This window comes from Thunnus albacares, chromosome 11 (assembly GCF_914725855.1).
Source record: "Thunnus albacares chromosome 11, fThuAlb1.1, whole genome shotgun sequence".
NCBI classification, from domain to species: Eukaryota; Metazoa; Chordata; class Actinopteri; order Scombriformes; family Scombridae; genus Thunnus; species Thunnus albacares.
This window is the reverse complement of record NC_058116.1, coordinates 26,864,861-26,888,335: the sequence shown is the minus strand read 5'-3', so window position 1 is coordinate 26,888,335 and position 23,475 is coordinate 26,864,861. Positions and strand designations below refer to the sequence as shown.

General features: G+C 40.8%; 1 protein-coding gene across 13 annotated transcripts in view; it reads left to right on the top strand.

Annotated features, from left to right (window-relative positions):
- tns1b (tensin 1b) overlaps positions 1–23,475 on the top strand; it is a 174,396-nt gene that overhangs the window by 100,548 nt on the left and 50,373 nt on the right. For 12 of the 13 annotated variants that reach the window (XM_044365258.1, XM_044365257.1, XM_044365248.1 and 9 more), the window contains 4 exons: positions 12,216–12,257; positions 17,882–17,931; positions 21,644–21,815; positions 23,380–23,430. In XM_044365258.1, the coding sequence (XP_044221193.1) occupies positions 12,216–12,257; positions 17,882–17,931; positions 21,644–21,815; positions 23,380–23,430 (315 nt within the window). Of the gene's footprint in view, positions 1–12,215; positions 12,258–14,785; positions 15,084–17,881; positions 17,932–21,643; positions 21,816–23,379; positions 23,431–23,475 lie in introns of those variants that run through there. The other variant, XM_044365256.1, reaches the window with a different exon arrangement.

The window sequence follows — 23,475 nt, the reverse complement described above, 5'->3', positions numbered from 1 at the left end:
GGAGCCACAGTGTTGGTAACTGACAGAAATAGGACACTATGATTGTGTAAGACATAACTTCACCAGTATGTTGACGTTAAATCAGTGTAATTATGAAATTAGTAGCCTCTTGGTCCTGATTTAAATATAGAAACCCACCAGTCACTTAACTACTGAGCCTATAGAGTGAATATAGGATGGAACAACCCGCTGTGGGAAGGTGTTGCTAACGGGCAGTCTGGTTGTACTGATTGATGATGTGTATTTGGAAGATCCTATCCAGCAGTGTGGATGACAGAAGTGACAACCCCCCAACCAGACCCCCCACACTTGGACGTGCATGGTGTGCTGTAAAGCATGCAGGGAAATATTCCTCAGATGTGCCCTCATGTCGAGCCAACGCTGCCAGGAATACGTTTCATTCTGCAAAAACACAAAGCCTGGATGAGCGATATTATATTAAGGATTCTGGTGAGGTAGACTGCACATCTAAACGCATCACCCCCCCCCACACCCCCCCTCCCCGAAACACACATAAAGAAGGCATGCACTCAGATATGCAGAGACACACACTGAAAACCATAAACCACAAACACCTACGTCACTCAGCTTCTTTTTTTATAGGTCTTGTGTAGTGGGGGAACAGGGCCAGGACATTGCTGAATAATGAGTAACTGCAGGGCAAAGATGGTCTAGATATGGTCCAATTAGCGCTGTGTTTAGAACCACACATATTTCCCTGATGTGCCCTGTATTATGTTCTGTATACAAGCACCAACCAGGCATCCTGTGACAATATCACGATCCTAGTCCCCCTGGGAATGTACGAACTAGCCAGTACATAAAAATGGACATATTTCACATTCAAGTTAGAGTCTTGCCTCTGTGTTTCTTAAGTGTACCACATGAGAATCCAGCGTTATCTAGTGTGTGTATATTACATAAGACCTGAGGGTGCTGTGTGAAAGACTGGATGTCATGGTCAAGTTTTTCTTTCTTTTAAATCACATACTTATTTTGTACGGCAAGTTGTTTTAACTACGTCGGAAATCAAAAGTGTTTATAGCTGCTCTAACGGCCGCACTTGAAGGCGAAGTGAAAAGTTGGCCATCATAAATTTGATGTCAGAAAGGTGTTGGGGGGGGGGAGAGGTTTCTCAAGCTATTTGACAATCTGACAAGCAGTTCAGACTAGAGTATACTGGTGCCTTAATATTAATGCTTTGTAATGCAGTTAGAGGTTTGTTTACATGGCAAAGCCAGTGCACCTTTTTGAAAAAGCGTCTTAAAAATCACTTGTTTCTTTGACTTTTTCTTGCTCATATAACTCGTATTATAAATCTCTGGTTTGTGCAGTTTGTGTCATTGTTTTTCTGCAACGTTTGTTTTGAAAAGTGCTACTGTGTATGAAGTGGCAGTGAAATTTACATATTTCAATCCTGAGAACCACTCAAAAAGTTCCTCTTTCATTCATAACTTAAAGTGTTTACATATTTGTAATTCATATGGTTAAAAACAACAGTTCGGGGCTTTTCAGTTTACAGAGATTAATTACGAGTAAGCAGTGGCTTGTACAGTGTACAGTTTTATGAAGTCATCCCACCAAATTAGATTTTGCAGTTAATGGAGTCAAACCTGTTCCAGTCCCATTCACTGTGACCTATTACGATAATGGACTTTGTCTGCACGTTAACCTGTAATTGAAGCCGGGCTCAGACTGCAGGGTTTTTGGGCGGATTTATCACTGATTCACCCCTCCTGACAATCAGAGGAGGAATCTGTTTTGGGACCTTGGTTGGTACCGATGTTTAGCCCAGATTATCTGATGATGTGAATGGTTTACAGATCCGCTCACAGGGCCACCCCGATCATTTCAAATATGTTTGATATTTAGGAGTTAAAATCTGGATGATCATGTCACTACTTTCCGAACAGGACCGACATAGCCAATGAGAGAGAGCTGACAGTGTTGCCAAGCAACGGTAAACATTCTAGCCCTTGAGGCTAACATTAGCTATTTATACTACTGTTGCCAGATATTAAAACTGATCTCACCTCCAGTTCTCGCAGTGTTTCCCCAACCAGTTTTTCATCCAGACTCGCCTTCTGCTTTTGTTTTTTTTCTCACCACAAAGCATTTTGTTTACATCTGCTTCCCGATGAGATCATATGAGATCATGTGAGGTGGTGCATTGCTCTCTCTGGCACGATAATCTTAGTAATATCCTGTAATGTGTGATGTGCCATTATTTTCAGATCTTGTAGCGTGTGCATGTTTGGAATTAGAGAGGAGAACATCTGTGAAGTTTCTCCCTATGTGTGTGTGACGCAACACGATTTCAGAGTCAGGATTATAAAACTGCTGTAGTCTGAGCCTGGTTTTATTGTCTCTAGTGTTCTTACCGATGTTAGAAAGTACAGTATGAAGAAACAGTTCAGACTGTGGTCACCCTCAGCCTGTTTAGTAATGTCGGCCTTTCCAAACTACTCCTATATATACCATCCACCCTTGCGTTTCAGCGTGGTTTCCGATTGTCGGTTCTCCTAATAAACAGCACTTCAGTTTGTTTGAAAGAGGACTGAGATTTCTCACACTTTCACATTGGCTCTGTAAGAATATTCGCTGCCAGCTAAGTTTTAGTAACAACTTTCTTATCTTTCCGAATGAACAAGATTGTCCTCAGAAACAATCATGTTTTCCTGACAAGGCTTTTCTTGTGACTGTAATCATGACTCTTGTGTCTCAGAGGCAATGAATAAGTGAGACATTACAGAAAACAAAGAGCTTTTAAGTAGAACGTCCTGTTTGGGTGGTTGGGCATAAAGCTTTAAACTTTGACACAGGAGACCGCGGTTCGCATCCTGTTTCCTACCAACAGTCAACGTCGGTTTCTTTTTGACTATCACCATGTTCTTTCTCTGACCATAAACAAGTAGTTTTTGTGCCTAAACCTAACCAAACTTTAACCATAGCGGTGGTAGAAAACAGTCATGAATCACTTTTACAATGGCATTTTGGAAGGCACTGAAAAACCACGTTGTCCAACGGGTTGTTTGTGAAGGCACTGACATATGACCTATTCTGTCCTTTAGGTTATTAACTATACATACTTCTCTTATCATAGCTTGAATTATTGCATGATGTACAGACCATATTTCCCATGCATGGGGAGTGCAGTCTTAGATGTCAAAGAGGTGGAAAAAAACCATTCATAATATTCATGATGAAAATTATTCTCATGATGTTTTCTGTTATTACCATATTTGGGGTTAAAATAAAATATTAGTGGGTGGGTAAAATGTGTGTGTACATACGCATGAGACTGAGTAGAGCCCCTCCACACACACCCACACACTCACACACACACACATATACAAACACAGACACACACACACACATGCGCTCAAGGAGTAAAAATACTTGGCAGATGCCTTTAGAGACTCCCTCCCCGCTCACATGTTGGAGGAGGCTTTTGGTTACATAACAGAGCGAGAGGACGGGTCCATATCAGTAGGAGCAGGAACGAAGGCGGGGTGAGAAACACAGAGAAGTCAGAGGTGGTATAGGGTCACAGACAGCTCAGGGGTTTTTCCCACAGCATGGACCGTCCACTCTCCTCTCCTCTGGTCCTAAGGGATCTCTGGCATTTCAGAACCCCCCCCCCCCCCCCCCCCCCCACCCCCCTACCCCAAAGGGAATGGGAATAGGAATAAGCGTACACACTCCAAACCTAACCCTAACCCTGGATACTCACACACAGAGGCCTGCACAGCCCCTCCTTCATCAGCGCTGTGTTTACATTTCTGGGACATGGCTGTGTGAAAGCTGCAGATGAAAGACCATGGAGCATGAGAGAGGAACAGCTGTGGGTGTGTGTTTTTGCTCATGTGTTAGGGAGACTGTTGAAGTGATAGGGTGGGGCAATAAATAATATTATTTTTTATCAAACTTTGGTGGTATTGTATTGTGGAGACTGTATTGTGTTATCATTTTTTACAAAATCAAATATCCGCATTAATGAATCCAAGGAAATTGGGTAGTGGGTTGTGGTGGTGTACTGGAATGCATTAAACTGATGTGTTATGAAGTGTTCTTAATATATTGTCCACCCTGTTACCATTGCACGAGGGGGGCAAAATATTAGTACACTATACAGTTCCAGTCAAAAGTTTGGAGACACCCTCCCATTTCCTTGAATGGTACTATATAGGCACAGGTGTTAGGGTGGGGGTATCATATATATACATATTACATTTTTGACATTTTTACTTGGCTGTAAATTAATCAAAAGTTCATATTTGTGTGTTTGGTGCACATCTTGGACTAAAGAGGCCTAAATCACCGGAAATCAGCTGTTGTATTGGTATGTCAGATAAATAGTTACATTTTGTGTTTAAAAAGTCACTTAAGCATTTCATTCCTTGTTAACTAGAATAATTAGGAATTAGGACTGTAACATGAACGAGAAAATGCACGTAACCCTGTGAATTGGGGAGTTGTCATCCTCTCATCAATATAGAAATGTTTCATTATAGGATAAAGGTGATCACTCAGAACAACTTTGTATTGATTTACAGTGACCCTTCCCTTTAAGGGGACAAGTGGACCCAAACCATGCCAGTAAAACACCCCCCAAATCATAACAGAGCCACCAGATTGAAAGTATAAAAGTTATAAAAGTATAAAGCATAAATATCCTTAAATAGCTGAACGTATTGATATATGAATGGATTCTGTAAATGAAAGTATTCAGAAGTAGTTGGCCAGCGAAAAACATACAGAGGAAAAAGAATAACAAAGCTTTGGATCACAATAGTGTGACTGCTGAAAGCAATTGCACATTTTCAATCTTACATTTGGCACCTGTTATTAAATCCAACAGTAATTGGCTCTGAGGAGGCTTCAGCTCTGGTGAAACAGCATTGCCTTTTTAGGCTGCCACTGGAGAGTTTTGTCACTTCAGGAATGAGCATCATTTAGACTTTAAAGTTATTTTTTTTAACTTTGCAGAATGACAACAGAGCTGTTGTTGTTTTCAGTGGCTGAGAGTTCAAATGTGTGGATTATTTACACTATGAAGAAAGACTGATGTGTCAGGCCAATCATCATTATTACAACTGGTGTTTTGAACCAGGCCTGCAGTTTGTGATTACTCCCACTAGAAGGCACTATTGGACATGTCCGTGTTAAGCCTTTACAGGTGTTGTGTGTCACATCTGTCAGTGACACCCACAGTAATGGGTAGTGTTTGACACAAACACAACACAACTCACAGTGCAGGAGCGTTTATACAAACAGAGGGAAGTATTTCAAAATGAATTTGCAAATATAATTCGATTTAAAACTGTTTCCACAGTCTGCCGCAACGGTAACTGTCATTTCAGACAATAACTGTCTGACAATACATTTATTTTTTTCCTTCAGCCTGAATGGTTTTCATCATTTTAATTTGGGCATGAATCACTCGCCTGCATGAGAAAACATTGTCAAAATCTTAACATTTTTCATTGTTTTTGGGATGTGTTTCATTTTCTGCAAATCAGACCCCGAGGGGAGTCATTTACTGTAACGTGGCTCACCATCACACGTTCAAGCAATTTCATTACTGCTGGAATCACAAGGAATGCTGCATAATTTCTCATCTCATCAAAGCAAGATGAAAGTTTCTGCATTGTTCCAGCAGCTTAGTTGAAACATAAGCACATCGAAGCATGCCTAAGCTGTCAGTGTGGGATATTGTCCAAAATGCAGTGTAAACATAGGAGTAGAGCTGGTGCATAGCCACACTGCTGCCAGTGCAGATTGTGTGTGTGTGTGTGTGTTTTTTTTTCAAGCCTCCAAAGAAAGCAATTGTTTTAAAAATGTACGAGGCCATCCGAGGAGAGAGAGGCCGAGGGAGGAGGAGGAGGAGGAGGAGGAGGAGGAGGGAGGAAATGATGAGTGGCACACCCTTGGTCTGACTCATAGGCACACGCATATAGACACAGGGATATACTCTAAAAACAACAGCAGAGCTTCCCATATGTGGTTAGTGACATTACACTCGCTGTGCCGGGGAGGGCAGCGCCAGTACACACACAACACACGCAACACACGCAACACACACAACACGCACAATCAGCATTTATAATAATTTACAAGACCAAAAAAATGAAGGTTTTCTTTCAGTTTCTTTATTTCAGTTTCACACATGCACACAGAATCAGATATCGCTTGCTTAGCTGACTAACTGAACATAAACACTGAATCATTCCAATACTCACAACCAACGCTGTCTGTTTCCTTTCAGGGAGTAATATTCTCCCTCTCTCTCCCTATCTCACACCCACATGCACACACCAAAGCGGTGATTTTTAACCACCCTGCAGTCCACGCTGAGCGGGCTGGGCCGAGCTAAATGGGTTGTGTCTGGAGCTCTAAAGATGAACATTTGTATATTTAGCCCTGGGTCATTTCCCCAGAGGCTCTGCTTTGGGTTACGTTTATTCCCACCGCTCAAGGGGGGAAACTCCCAGTGTGCTAGCTACCTCTGCTTTCCTCAAGACGTGGGCTATAATTTGGTAAACTGGTCAAAGAAGCCACTGTGCTCATGTGAAAGAAAGCACATGGTACGGTGGTGGTAGAGATAAAGCGATGCGGGTGAAAGGCACACTCTGATGTGCTGTACTTGTAGGAGACAGACACGTGGGCCCTGTCCGTGATCTCTCATCATCTTTGGCTTCGCGTGACAGTTTTCACTCAAACATGAATAACAAAGCTCCTAAACTCAGTCCTATTGCAGGTAATTAGTGCTGGTCTGTGAATAATCTTTGTATTTTACTCTGGTGGGGAACAAAAAGAGTACTGGAGGGAAATTCAAGCTACAACTTGGTCTTATTTTTGTAGATTTAGCCATCATGCCCATTGGTAATATTAACATTGTACCTACTAAGTTAATTGCTTAAGTCTAGGAACACTGGTGACATTTCTAAAAAGATGTCAGGGCAAGAAACACAAGCAAATTTGCCTAATTTTCTATAGAACTGACCAATTTGCACATATTATTTGAGATATTACATTACCTATATAATTCACATTATATAGCAGCTGCATAGTTGGGTTGACAATGTTTTGATGTCTGACTGACAGTACATGTTTACAGCTCTGTGCTGTAGCAGAAGCTAACGTTAGCTTCAGTGACTGACAGGACAGCGTGTTTCACAGCTCTGACTCTGGTCTGAGATGTTCTTGAAAGTTTAACTGGGAGATTCCAACATCTGTCTGCCAGCTGTTGCATGGTCATTTACACTTGAATGCTAAGCTATCACCTTGGCCATCTTTTATGAGCAGAATAAAGATAGTTAACTTCTAACATAAAAAATGATACAAAAAAATACAAAGCCATCTTTGACAAAAATGTACAGGCAACAGCTTTTTCTTTCTTTTTTGTTGTTTTTGTTTTGTTTCATTCGCTGCTAAGTGTGAAGGTACTATGTACATTTTAATTAGTATTGTGGCTCTTGGAATTTGAAAATGGCACCATTTCAAATGGATTTTGATACCTACTGCACTCACTGTAGCTGTGTGGGAACACAGTTTTCCTGTTTAATGAGGGATCATTACCAATTTTTCATGTGAGGACAGTTTCTAACATCCAGGTTGTGGACTGTGACTTGAAAATAATATGATTCAGCAAAAAATAATGAATAATAATCATAATTTTACAAACCATTGTGCAGTTTTTATTTTTTCCCAATTTTGCACATTGCATCTTTCTTCTTCTTCTTTTGAACTAAACTTGATCATCAGCTAAATCGTCAGTCACGCTATTAGTTATCTATTTGATCTAATCATGTCAAAACAAACAAACAAAAAAGGACATTGAAAGTTTAAGAGTTTCCTTAGAGGAGGCTGCAGAATGGCCTAATTCTGTCAAATGTAAGGACAGCTGAACCTTTGTTTCAGTTGTGATACGCCTGATAACGCCCCTCTGGGCTGCAAGAATGGTGTCAATATGCACTTGTTGAAGTAATTTTTATCATTGTTATTGATCAATAATAACCCAGATCTTCCAGATGTATTCATAATATATTGTAGAGATGAACTTGTTCGTTTAAGCAAAAATTTTGTTACAGTGTTTCTCTATCATTATGTCTGTTGCTGTTTTGCTATTGGAGAGATAAACAGTCTGTATTTAGCTCCTCTTATGAGAACAAAATGTAATATGATGCTCAGCTGACTTGGCTCAAGGTGATGGCATTGCTCTGAGCAAGGGATGTGCCAAGGAGTCAGAAAGGCATGATCGAAAAGTACATACTTAAAATATTTAGGGCGTAGTAGGAACAGATTTGTCTTTTCACCCTGTCCACAGGTGCTGCACAGCTCTTCTTTACGCATCTTTTGTAATTATGTTTAAAGACGATACTGGTGTTTTCTTACTTTAAGAGTCTGCTACAATCGGTTCTGTGGTTGTGCGGCTGACATTCGCTGTTCCACCACATGTTCAGCTGTTGAACAAAAACCTCTGAGATGGAAGAAACCATCAGATTTACAGTATCAGTCTGACACAGAGCTGCATGATTCTGGACAAAGACGGCTGTGGATTGATACCATCAATAGGGAATGCTTCAGTCTGAAAATGTCAAATTATACACATTGTTGCTTTAATAAACATTTCTATTGATTTTTTTGTGTTTATTTTAATGCAACAATATGATCATAACTGGAATGGGACTGTAAATCAGTTTTGCATTAGGAGCAGATCTCCCTGCTAATGCCAATGTGCAGGCAATGTGCAACTAAGATTGCATTGCATGACACAATTAATCCTGCGGCTTTAAGGCCATAAAGTGGCAAAATGAAATTCATACTTAGGTCTTTGCCAAATATGTTGCTAGAAGCTAGGTCATGTAAGGACTGCTAGCAGGGCTAGTTTATGAATGACTGTAGCTGGCAAGCTAATGGTCAACAGCCTAACGAGTGCTACTTAGTGACAATAGCTCACTTAACTTATTTCTGGAACTGTATTCTCAGGATTGTACATATTTTATTCAATATATTGGAATAAAGCTTCTGATAAACTGTCACTAATGGGGTAATAAGTTCACACAGTTTGTTTAAGAGATGTATTTGTACCATCGACTCCTGTGTTATAAGTGTCTATAAACAATGCCTGTTTTGTGAAGTGGTTTATACTCCGGAAGAGGACAGTTAGATAAAATGGGATGGTGCAACACTGCTAATACGTTTCAATAGCTTCCTCTGTTTTAGACTCTCTGGCACAAATTTGTGTTTCGAAATTCACAGCAGTTGAACTCAGTGTGAAAGATTTGCACAGATTTACTTTGTGCCTGTGATTGAATCCATCGATTGTGGAGATTCAGTCATTTAGTCTATGTTCGCTTGTTGTGTGTTTTCAGGGGCATATTTCAATTTCTGTGCGCTGGGACTTGAACTTTTGACCTTGTATTTGAATCTCACTATGACACAGCAAATTCATGGCTAGAGTGGTCTGTTTACTATTGGATTTTTATCATTTGAGTCAATGACATACACAGTCTGACTGGTTTAGACAAGAAGTGTGTGTCATCACAACATTTTTGAAGGTTACACATCAGTTTGTACGTTTCCCAGCATTACATTTGTTTTTAAATATGTTTGTTGGGTAAGTCCGGTACAACTCTTTAGCTCTGCTCCATAAGGACGTCTTAAAAGCCAAGATCCATTCGAATCTGTGATTAGACAGAGACTTAATTTGAGGGGACGGCATGACAATATACAAATAGGTCTATTTTGTGTTTGATGTCATCAGCCTCGGTGCTCCATTTCCCCTTCAAATGGTTCCTTTGAAGAGCGTTAAGAGAAACTGCTAAAAACTTCCTCTGTGGAATATTTTTGCTGATACACAACTTCCCAGGCTTTCTCATGCTTTCTGAATTAGTTGCAAGTCCCAACTACAATATACTCACACACATACACACACACACACACACACACACACACCGGCCATCTGGCTGCAATTGTACAAAACGGAAACGCACATGTTAGAATAGATCATTGTGAGAATTGTTTGTGTCTATGTGTGTTTTTCTGGGTATACACACAATGGCTCTATTTGTGTGAAAATGCCTGCGGCTGCAAACGTTGGCCTCGGAGCAAATCCGCGCTCTGCTTTTAGAGCCTCAAACATCAGTCTGGTGTTTCCTTTTCTTTATTCCTTGAAACAGTTCTGTCTTCCACGTGTCGGATGTACAATGCCAAACACACACACACACACACACACACACACTGACTTTACGTCTGGTAGTTTTTAAATGCTGTAAGTTGGTGAAGTTGGAGTTTTGAGGTAGAGTTTGAATGATGCTATGTTAGTGGTTCAGTCTGGGCGTTCAGAGTCTGTATTCTGGGGCCTCCACAGCCAGACTATAATTTCCCTTCTGCGTTTACTGTTTATATTCTACTGAAGCATTCGACAGAAGCACAGAAGCAGAGCATCCTTGATGTCGCTGCACATCTCCCTGTGTGGGATTACCCAATGATCACTACCGAGAACCAGGCTTCCACTATGAAGTCACAATTTCCAATATTTTAACAGCACAACAGCAAGCGAATGTGCTGTAATTTACCCAGCATGGTCACACATGTTTTTTTGAAATACTACGAGCTTGAGGCTATAATCAGTATTTTCATAATAACAATTGTTCAAATGACTATGTGTAATGCGAAAGGAGTTTCACATTAGAGAGAATTATCACCCGACTCTGCAGTTCCCCTCAGCTCTACTGAGCTTTATAGCGTCTTTCAGCTCATTGTGGTTTTCCGGCCCACAACTTTACTGTTTGGGTTCAGTCTCACCACTCTCATAGCGTTTTTCGGCCACAGCAGTCAGCTGTTTTGTTTGTGAAATAGCTCTAAAAATAAACTTTATGACAGACAAAGTAACAGACTGGATGGTGATCGTAGTGGAGCATTTAGCAGCTGAAGAAGCAGATATTTTTTTCTCAGGAGTCGGTGGAGACCAAAACAGAGATAAAAGAGGAGGGAATATGGGATTTACATTCACCAGGTAGACACAAACACATCTCCTAATGATTGCAAATGTTGCTCCATTTCTGCTGGATGTTTAAATAGCAACACGCTCACATTACTTCAACTTAACTGTCACTTTCCCATCCAACTACTCGATGCATCAGTTTTAAATAAAGAGCTTTCCTGATTTAGATAAGGAAATACTTTGAACCATTTTGGTTGGCATTCAAAAAGTATTGAGGTTTGATATTTATCTTTACTAATTATGACAACATTTTCTTTGTTGCAGTGCAGACAATTACTTAAATTCCTATGACATCATAGTTGTCAGGAGTCCATTATAATCTACACCAGAAAGATCTACAGAGATAAGCATCTTCCAATAAAAATCACAAAAGATTAACTCCACCATTCTCTCTCTTGCTGTTCAGTTTGGATGAAATCATCATTTCTTATATACTATGTAAATTATGTGACGTTTTCTCTGCAATGAAAAGTTGAATTGACTTCCCTCTCCGCTACATATAGATTTGACTGACGTTTTAGAGACCGCTCAGAAGGATTTTTTAATGCTTCATTTAGTAGGTAACATCTGTGTGTGTTAGTCTGAGGTTAGCCAAGCCCACACAAGCTCATGACATCATGGGTCGCTCTGATGTTTTCTTCTTCTGCTCTCTGCCATGAACCTCCCAGCTTTACCTTCATCGCCACTCCCTCTTTGCCCCTTTGCCTGCCTGCCTGTGTGTCTCAGCTTCTCCTGGTTTCTCTCATTTCTATCAGCCTATCACAACTGTCCCTCCACACACTCCTTATTTCCCTTATTCTCTTTCATTTTCTCTGTTTCTCTCTGTCCCTTCTTTTCCTTTTCCCCCTCTGCTTGATCCTCTCTCTCTCTCTCTCTATCTCACTGTCCACAGCTGTATATGGTGTTGAAAAAGAGAGTTCCACGGATGGACTCTCTGGTCTTGGCTAATGGAAGCAGACTTGTCTTTTTGTGTAAATATTTGCACAGAAGGATTATAGATGGTCCCACGCATTCAAGGTGGAGCCCCATTCTGCTTCAGGCCACATTAGGGCAAAGAATGCCGCTGAGTGTAGCTTTAACATAAGCTTACGATGTCATGAGATGATGTGACATGACATTAACATAACAGGGTGTTGAGTTTTTGAGGTATGAAGTGTTGCAGGTATTGATGTCACTTTCCATCTCTCTTGTCTTTTCTGAACAGGCGCCGAGCAGTGACCTCCCTCTCAAACATGTAGACACCATGGTGAGTTTCAACTCGTGTGTGCATGACCCCCCCCCCCCCCACCCCCCTCCATAAATCTCTGTAACACTGGTAGACCCATCACATGCATTTGATGCAGGAAAGGAATTAATTATGAGTGGATAAAGGTTTCCCTGGTGGCATGAATGGCAAATATACCTTCAAACAGCTGAGACTTTAATGCTTTATAGAACAACTTCAGCCACATATTTGATACATTATAGAGTCTACAAATCATTATTTCTTTTGCTCTCTGAAGTATGGGAGTCCAATAGAAGTACTGCTTGGTTTGCTGTTGGCAGTTTGGACTGGACTTGGCATGTTACAAATCTAATTTACTGCCCTATTCATGCAGTTTTCAAAAATACCACACATCTAATGTTCAGATCAAACAAAAAAGTACCAGCTTTTTTTTTTTATAAGATGACTTCAGACCTCTTACAAGCCAAACAGGGAATTTCTTTGCTATGAATCAAGCCAGACTGCTGTACCAAACAGCTGAATCTGGTCCCATTAGATCTATTTGCATGACTGTTTTCAAAAGCACATCAGACGCTGATTAGCGGCTGATTTGTGAGGAGGGAAATTAGTTAGTGCAATGTAACATAATGCAAAGATTTCTATTTACGCCTCCCGCCATGTATGCAGGCGTGCAGGTAGGTTAAAGGTCAGGGTCAGCTGAGTTCACAAGTTCATTATCACAGTTTTTGGAACAATCTTTCCCGTAACCAAGTGCTGCCAGTGCCCAAACACAACCATAAAGAGTTTAATGAAGCTGCACTTTCTTGTCTCTGAACATTTTACTCATATGTTTAAGTATCATATGTAAGTATCAACATTTTTGCAACTTGCCAAATATGTTAATTAACATTTTCAGCCAGCATTACCTTTCTAGCAAAAATATATTTGCCATGGCACCTAAATTGTGAGTGTTGCAACCGTGAGCTAATACGCTTTTCTATATGTCTGCGTCACATTAAGCCTGCTGCAAAGCAAATACATGTACCCTTGTGCCTTGATCAAGTAATGCTCAAAGTGAGAGTTTCAACAGATGTTTAATGATGCAAAAGTTGCAACACTGAGCTTCGGTTCCTCCGTGACATCTCCGTACACAAAATGAGAGTATACATGTTTGCCTTGGACTCACTGGGCACTACTTGACTATGACATAACTTCCTGTGAGTTGTATTTTGTCTGGGAAAGGAAGGATCAAGTAACTGATTTAGAGTTACCACCCAAAGCTAAGTGCCCACTTTCTCCACAAGGACAAAAATAAACACATATACCAGTGTGCCTGTGTGTGTGTGTGTGTGTGCGGCTACTTTTATTGGCATTTCCTTTATTATTCCTCTGTTTTCTTCTGCAGTGCAATTCCTTTATGTGCAGAGGAGCACAGACTCTTCCATGCAAGAGCTTTCATATCAGACAGTCTTTTGCACGGCTCATGAGTTTCACCTCTTAGGTCATAATTTGGTCTGCACCTTAACTGAGGGACAGAGCCCGAAACACACCCTCGTTATAAGTATGTGATTAAATGAGTTTGGATTTCATGCATACTGCGTGATTACATGTCTGCACAATAAGCTTGTGTTAGAGTTTGTAGGCATGAGTGTATCTATGCGTACGTGCGTGTGTGTGTGTGTGTGTGTGCAGCTGCTACTGTCTGGTCATGGGCATTTGCTGCGTGGTAACTCTGTGACGTCTGGGAGACGTTTGGCCACGGCTCATTGCCTCCGAGCATCGAAAAAGATTTGTCTTATGACTACATGAGTCTCTCTCGCTTCACTGGATCAGTTTATACTTTGCTTGGATCGTCTTCGCTTTGTTGACTTCTATCGAGTTTTATTTTAGTTTTTTACTTGGATGTACAATGTAGGCACTGTTAGTGAAGGAGCGGCGTGCAGCACTTTAAAAAAGTTAAAAAGTTTGAAGTGCAGCGTTTCTGGAATTATTTTGATGATTCTTTCTGTTATTGTGTTTGAAAGCTGAGAAAATTACAGGAAACAGAGGGGAAGTTCTGAATACTTAAAATACTTAGCAGTGCTGACATTATAAAGTATTGTTAAGAAGTCTTCAAGAGGGAAGGTTATTTGTGAATGTGAAATTGCCTGTGCAAGAGACACAACCGTCTTAATGTAAAAATGGGATTTCACAGAGAGACACACACACACACAAACACACACACACACAAATGCATTTGATTGGACATGAGTTAAGACAGAAAAGTGGTAAAGAGCTACAGTCAGCTGACTTGTGTGTGTGTGTGTGTGTGTGTGTGTGTGTGTGTGTGTACAAACAAGCACCAATCCCCACATGTTTGCCTAGAGTGACAGAAAGGGTTTGGGCAGTTGAAATTTAGACCCGTACACAGATGACAAAGGGGGGGAGGGAGCGAGGGAAAAGTTGAATATGGGGGGAGAGATAACGTGATGGGAGGCAGAGTAGGAGGGGGAGGGTGGCCCGGTACACAGACACAGAGAGGGAGAGACAGAAAGGGAGTGAGGGAAAGGAGAGCGGACAGAAGGACGAGACAAGAAGTGCTGTGGAGGAGTCTGGTCTGAGCCAGAGCATGCAGTGGTCCACTGCAGGCAACTGCCCAAAATAGCGCCCTTGGTTTTTTTTTTTTTTCCTTCTTCTTCTTCTTCCCCGTTTCCTCCCTCGCTGTCAGAGAAAAGGGAGAGGTTTCGCAGAGGAAACTGCGCTGCCGGACAGAAAGCAGTGAGAGACAGATAGAGCTCTCCAGAGATGGACCGAGGAGGGTCTTTGAGAAGGCGGCTCTCCTCTCTGAGGGGGGCATGGCGATGGAGTACGGGCTACCTTTTCAGGAAGGTAGGGTGTGATGGAGAGACGAATGGTTGGATTTCTTTGGATGGATTTAGTGTTTACATCTGGAGACTCAACTGGAAAGTAGTCAACACGGATCTGCTACTTTTCTCGTGTCGGATTCTTCAGTGCTTGTTTTTTTTTTCCCCCCCTACTTCTTCTTTGTGATAGTTTCTCTCGTATCTTTCGCAGACTTTTACCAGCCCCCAACGTCTTTTTGCCCCCCCCCCTCCCTCCTCCCTCCTTCGCTCCCTTGCTCTTTCTCAGATGGTTAATTTGTATGGCCTGCTTGTAAAGTCAACCTCCGCAGATGGTTTTCATCTGGAAACAGGCCTGCAGGACCCCCCACTCCAGTTCCCACCTCCTCCTCCTCCTCCTCCTCCTCCTCCTCCTCTTCACCCGTTACCTCGCCGCATCTCCTCCTTCCCAATCCAAGTTCTCAAAGGAGAGAAACAGGTCTTAGGGTTTGAATTGTGTGCTGTTCACAAGCTTATGGATTTGATATTGATCTGCTTTGGAACCTTTGCAATTGGGAAACTAATATTTGAACACAAGTGATCTCTGCATTCATGATCTCTGCTCCTACTTAATTACTTGTTGCTTAAGATAATTGAAATTCAGTAAATTTCATTCATATAATTCTGGTATTTCGTGAATAAACGTCTTCCAGTTTTTCAGTTGTATCAAAAACATCAATGTGACCACAGTGAAAGTCATTATCTTATTACTGGCCGTAGCTTCGTTGCAGTGCTTTTATTTACCCAGATGGTTGCACTTTAACTTAAATATTGTGGCTCATAAAATTCTCTACACACCAATTCAGACTAATTTGAAGGAAAAACTATGAATTAACTGCCATCGCCGCAGCACAATACAAACGGCATCTCCTCAGAACTCTCTCCCGGTCTCTAATTAAGATGTTTTTGTTTCTTTGTTTGCAAGCTGGTTCAATGATGGCACCGTGTCATGTGTGTTGGCTCTAGGCACGTTTACCTTGCCACTCCAAAAATCTGAGGACGTTTTGATCATCTCACGGTGGTCCGTTTAAGAGGACTTTGGGCTTTTCTCACTCTGATGCACATTAAGTCTCAGAGCCCCACTCAACACAAGCACTCTTAACCCTCTTCATGGTCTGTGCCTGTGTTTGAACCTTCTCTTTTAGCCCGTTTCTTGGTCATTAATCTCTGTCCTCTTCTGGCGACACTCTGCACTTTACAGCCCTTCGCAACATACTGAAACGTTTAGGCCAAAGCACAGACAGAAAAGGGGGGGGGATTTACTTTGTGTCACCTCAGGTGGGCCAGGGAATCATGTGAACAATGAGGATGTAAGATGGAGCATAGAATTTGTCAGATAAACTGGTTGTATTGGAAAGAACAGTCGACAGGCTGTATTATCTGACCTGTTCGTGTCTGTGTTCACAGTCCCTCCACGAATTTGCAACTTAACACAGATGAAACCACTCCCTGCAATATTTGCAATCTTTACTGTCACTGGAACTGATTACTTATCATTAAGTTCTTTAAACAATCACAGTTGTTTATTGTTTTTTTTATTACCTGCAATGTGCTGCAAAATAACAAAGTGCTTGCACAATTTCAGCACATTTTATTTTGGAAAACCTGCTGCAAATTTAGTCATTTCGGGCAGCAATAACCTACCAAAACAGACATTATAAACCGGTCCATGAACATTAAGTACACACAAATGCACTGGATGTTGTCTCTGTGTTAAATGTGCATGTTGACAGTCAGCTGTTAGGAGAGTTGAGCGAGCTGAAACTCATCCGTGGTTGGCAAATGTTGCTCTTCACACCGGTGGTTAAGCCAGCCAGTCTGATCTAATGGATGATGATGGATCACAGCCCCTCATGTGTACATGTGACCCGAACACAGCAGGGGGAGTGAATAAGTCCACATGGCCTTTGACCCCCTCCTCGGGCTGGTTTGAGGGGGAGGCGAGGCATGCCAGGCATAGTGGAGCCAAACACAGTCAATCACCTTCAGCTGCACTTCCTCTGCAAGGGCCTCTCTCTCTCTCCTTCGCGTTGTGAGGATGCCATGTGAAACTCTTATCCTCACACGGTGCTGCACAGGATCATAAAGGATATTCCATCACAGGGTTCATATACACACTCGGCGTGTAGTGTGTTAAGGGCCTAACAATGTAAAGTGGAGCAATAATCAGAATTTGATCATGTGTGGGTTTATTTTTAGGTACAATTTCAAATGACATGCAACTGCCTGTTGTATTGTGTTACATAACAGTACTGGAGCAGAATGGTTCATATACATGGATTGAATGTAACCTCGTTCAGGCTTATTTAAGCTATATTGGATATTTCTGTGTTGAAGATTTAGTTGCTCACTGAGGAAGAACTGTTGTGAGTTTTCCATTGTAATCATTATCCTAAATGAAACTATAAAACCTTTTAATAATAGGCCGACTCCTTTTGCAATCTGCCGCGTTTCCAACTGTTCAGATTTAACAACATTAACAAGATTGAACTTGCAATATCAGTATAGAGCAGCTCGGTTCTTGGACTGTTTTACTTTACAAACATAGCAGCTGAACCCACAGTCAGAAAGAGGTTTTTTTACATACTGTAGAACCACTGATGTCATTATGCATTATATTGAAGCCTCAATGAAGCATAAAACCCAATGAAAACCAAACACCATTGTTGACACATAGTATTATTTCATGCCCTTTTCACTGTATTTACATTTTTAAAGCAGTATTATTGTTATGAAAAGTTGGCATATGCATAGAATAATGAGAAAGTTGTTCTTTGTGTTTTGCAGGGCTCGACAAAATCCTCAAAGAGCATGGAGTCACGGCGCAGACCATCAAGGTAGGAGGTCCTCTCTCCTCTCCTCTCCTCTCCTCTCCTCTCCTCTCCTCTCCTCTCCTCTCCTCTCCTCTCCTCTCCTCTCCTCTCTTCTCCTTGCAGCAACTTTCCCTTAAAAGGCTTAATTCGGCTTATTGGACTGTATTTATTGACTTATTTTAAGAACTAATCTCCACTGTTTTTTCCCAAAAGGACAGAGAGAGATTAAACACAACTCTAGAAATTCTCTATCACTTTTGGCTCGAGATATGAAGCATTTGAAACGAATAGTTTCGATGTGATATGATATTTTCTGATATTACCCAGGGAATTAGTGAAGCAACATGTCCTGCAATTGAACTGGACCTCACACTGTTTTGTTGGACAAAAAGATATCTGGTGTCAACCTCTCTCACCTCCGTCCTCAGGGAGTCACAGATGTTGTCGGTTGTGTAATTAATGTGTAAAACGTGACACCACAACAGTTCAGTGTTGAACCTCTTCGCTAAGCTTGAGTGACATTTTCATTCCTGCACAGTTAATCAGAGAGTTGATACAGGGTTATAAAAACAGTGAAACACCTGACACATTATCACTATCAGCGGCACATGCGGAGTATGTGTGAGTCCCTTTACTAAATAGATTCATCCATATAAAGAGAAAAACTTAAGGCTTTTCAGGAGCGCATAACTTTCAGTCATATGGCAGTTATCTCTTATGTAATACACTAACTGAGGAAAGATATACAATCAAATGAGCGGGTCCAAACAAGCTTATTTACATTCCTACACAGGCAGATAATCTAAGATGATTTACAGCATTGTTTTTTATTTGATAAATGTACTGTAAGCAACCTTACTTCACTATTTTTTTCTGCATTTTTCATCCAAGTTATGTGACTTCTAGTTGTATATCGATACATTGCAAATACTGAATTTAGATTCTCTGCTCCTAAAGCAAAAGTGGTGCTACGATACTGCTTACAGGTTGATTTCTACATTATATATTTGACTAAATGGACACTATTGGATGGAAGGTTACATTAGGATACTTTAGGTATCTTAGTCATGGGAATCATTATCACAGGACATAACATCATATACAGACTTCAATCTGCAGCACTTTATATATAATCAGATTTGTCTGTGTCTGGTCACCCAACGCTCTCCTTTTTAGCTCTGTTTTGGTGTCCTTCAACTCCTGAGGGATATATCTGGCTCTTAAGCTGCTAGAGGCTCCACTGTGTTCACCAGCTGGTCACTAAACTTTTCTACCTGTTGTTCGGTGCTCAGCAGGTAGCGTACTGTGGGTTTATCAGAACTTTTTTTCTGAAAACAGCTGCCTGCTGTGGTTGGAAGTGGGGTTGAGAGCTATGTTGTAAATCCAAAACAATGAGCTAAAAGAGGCTAAAAGCTTAACTCTGAGTGCTCTTAGAGTCGGGTGATAATTCTCTCTCTTTCTGATCAATCCCTTTTACATTACATATAGTCATTTGGTCCATTCTTAACAGAAATAATGGCTAGTGCAGCTTCCAGTAAAAGCTTTGGGTTAACCTTTTCCACCAAGTCTAAATTGACAAATAACATTAAGGTAATTGCAAAAAAATAAGTAAGCACTAACTCAATCAATTCAAGTATCACTGACTGGGATCAAGGAGGATTCTTAGAATTTTAAACTAGAGAGACAGAAGTCTTCGTTGTTCACTTTTATTACTAAGAAATATCTGGCGAGATTTTTTACAGCCTAATGTCTCTGGTTTCCTGATAAAACATTCATGGTTCACAGTTGGTATTTGTCCAAATGCACAAATGAGATCACTGCAGCAATGAAATTGAGCGTGTGGAGATAATGCGTCATTCGTCAAACGCGATATGCAGAAAAAAAGAGCAATCGCTTCATCTTTTCAGCTGATGAGAAGCAGGTTGGCGCTCGGCAGGGTAGTGCATGCTGGTGGATCTGGAATAGTACCAAACCACAGGTCTGTATTGGCCCCTGACTGCACCCAGAGGCGAAAGATGTATATATGTTGAGACAGAGACGGAGACAGAAAGAGTCAAGCAGACAGAGAATCAGACAAAATAAAGAGATACTAAGAAACATGGGGAAAGGACAGAAGAATTGACAGAGAGAAGCAAATAAAACAAATAATAATAAAAATATTCAACAAATCACAAAGATATAATCTCAGATAAAGAGGCACATGTGAGAAAACACATGTGACATATCTATTTCTCGTCTATCGCTAGTGATGAATAAGTTCCAGTAAGCAAGTTTTGAGTGGGTCCAGATGTACTGTACAGTGGGAGGATACAATATTTGTATAGTAAAGCTGGGACTTTCTTCTCACCCAGACGTATGAGCAATTTCCTCAGGGGCTACTCAGAGCTGACAAATGTGGGAAATATGCTTCAGTCTGGGTGCTAAGGGTCTAGACACCCCTTCATCTCACCCTCCAAGTTCAGATATTTCACTCACTCCACCTCTTTATGGTTTCTGTAGACGTTTTGAAACGCGCAAGTGCTGAAAAAGACGAGAATAACTCATTCACATAAAGGAATAGTTCGTTTCAAAATGTCAAATCAGTCATTCGTCTTTTGAAGTTTGTTGGAAAAACATAACTCAGACAAAAAGATGAATCAACAGTAAGTTACTGACTTTTTTAGGTGGACCTTACATCTCATTTCATCCTCCAGTCTCCTTTCTCTTCTTCAACACTTTCTGACCCTATTTGACTTCAGACAAACCAGACTTGGTGGAATGACATGTCAGATAACGTCTACCCAGATGCTACTCTGTTTTCCCCCTCAGACGCCCCAAAATGAAACAACACAACATGTGTTAAATGCAGTGGGGAGGGCTTAAATTTTTGGAGGCAAACTTGAACCCCTCTGGGATTTAATGATGTCATGGTGGATATGGTATTTATGTGGTGTGTTACCATCTCCATATTAGGATATTTGTTCCTTGCAGACTCGAAGAAGAGCGTTGTGTGTTCAGCTGAAACTGAAATTTATTGCTGCATTCAGGACATTCAGGACATTCAGTGTAGCGAAGTTTGCAGATGAAATAAGCAGTCACTGCTTTGGCAAAAAAAAATTTTTTTATTATATTTTTGTGGCACTTTTGATGTGGAACAACAGAAGGGGTTAAAGTACAGACGAACCTGAGAGAAAATCAGAAAAATACCAATAGCAGTTTAGCTGTTTGGTAAATTCTGTCCTAATATGACATGCCATGTGACATCTCTGTGAAAAAAAAAAAAAATGCTTTTCCATATTAAATCACTAGTATGAATCACATGGCAGCCACATCATCATTTTTAAAATTTCCAGTAGAAGATTTTTAGACAATAATATTCTTGGAGATTTATCTATTCATCAACTGTTGACCTTTAAAAACTACACCAGAGAAAATCCGTCACCTTTAACCAAGTCGTGGTTGATTATCCCTGTTTGTTGATATCATGGGGTTAGGTGTGGTAATTCACAGTAAAATCATCTCCCTTTAGAGGTAGTAATGGATAAAAAACATGAAGTGATCACACACAACTTGGCATGAAAAACACGAGCACATGCGTATAAATCACATGTGCTGCATTACTTCTAGGAATTAAATTCCTTCTAACAGCTATTGCAGCTCAGTCGTCCGCATCGGTTTTTGTTTTTGCACAGCGGGGCCTCTGACATGCTTGATCTGTCACACTGAAGTGTAAATGCATCTTCGCTTTCTCTGACAGGAGTGCTAGTCTGCTGCAGGCCCTGGATGAGAGCTACGAGTTGGACCTGATCTACATCACAGAGAGAATCATCTCCGTCTCCTTCCCCAGCAGCGTGGAGGAGCAGAGCTATGCCGCCAACCTACGGGAGGTCGCCTCCATGCTGCGCTCCAAACATGGCCACAACTACCTGGTACAGTTTCCTGTGTACATGTGGATGATTCTAGAAGGATTATAGCAATTAACTTTCAAAAAAAAAAAGAAAAAGAAGCAAATAGTGTACGTTCAGGCGGGAACAGGAAGTCATTAGAGCTGCCGAGATCAGCGGATCATCAGCTGATCTCCCTCAGCTCCAACAACACGTTGACACACACACGTTCACACAACAGACGGATTATGTAACATCTGTATCTCTATACATCAGATACAGTTTTCTACCGTTCGCTCTGTTACTGAACTTTAAGAGTTGGAGAACTTTGCTGCAGTTTTAGGAGTTTCTTTGAGTCTCAGCTCCTATTGCACTGCGAATGTCTGAGAAACAACATTCTGTATATAAATAGTGAATAGTACATCGTCCAAAATAGATCCCTGTGGAGCCCTTAGCAAATGACAGGAGCTGACCTTCACTAAACCCCTTCCCCAACGGGCAATTGTCCAATCATAGCTTAGCAACTGTAACTACGCATGAAAGTCCTGTTGAGTTTTGGGTTTCTCCTCGTTTCTCCACAGAGAAATCCGAAGCTCTGATAAAAAAAAAACTAAAAAAATACTCAGCAATTAAAATATTTGGTGGGATGCGTATGTTTGATCTCCTTTCCAAAACAAAAAGCACAAGAGCAAAACTGTAAGGAATGGATTAAACAGTGCGCTTGTCTGCTGTGTAAATTGCTAATGTTAGCACACTAAGCTAACTTGTGTTATTACAGTAGTAATCCAGTGTTACTTACTTACTTATTCAGTTAGCATATGAATAGTTAACTATATTATTTTGTGGTTAAAACGCCCCCTTCAGAACTGACACATCCACAGTGTGGAAGCTGGTGTGACATGATCCCAGATGCTAATAACCGACATATCAGAGTTTTGGGTTACCGTTAGCGACACTCTCCTGCTTGATTTTCTCATTGTTCTTCCTCATAGTTATTTTCTCATGTATAAGTGAAACATAGCTTACTGTTAAAGAAGAACTGTTTAAGAATAAAGCTAACCAGTTTGTTGTTTGTCAAAGTAACTTATATTGCACGATAATATTAATTTTACTAGCTTCTGACTTTGTTGAAACATTACACAGCACTGAATTAAAATGATATGTAGCTATGAAATGCATCTTTAAGACCATTTTTGGAATTTCTCATTTAGTTGGAAAGAGTAAAAAAAATCTGTGTTCAATCAACTCACAGAGTCACAGCTAGTTAACCAGCTAGCTAATAACATCTGTCTGCAACAGTTGTCATTTCAGCTGTCAAAATCAATAATCACCAGTTGGAATTGTGAAGTCTGCTTCTGTCTGTTGGCGTCTGAAGTCTAGCTCCCATTGTTTTAACAATTAGCATGAATTTCAAGTGGGAAATCTGCCACCATTATCATTGTAAACTGTATATGTGGTTGTGTGAGAACAGAATGCTTAAAGGAATAACAACAGTGACTAAGGGGGGCAGGAATAGCAAGGATATCTAACACTGAAGACTGAATAACAATGTCAATATGTGAATATTTAATGCCAAAAATTTGTAATACTGGTCTCTGTTTTTCCTTAGCTCTTCAATCTCAGTGAGAAGCGATACGACATCAGCCAACTTAATCCAAAGGTAAACCCTGATTTCTCCCTCCTCTCATCTCCTACAAATGACCAC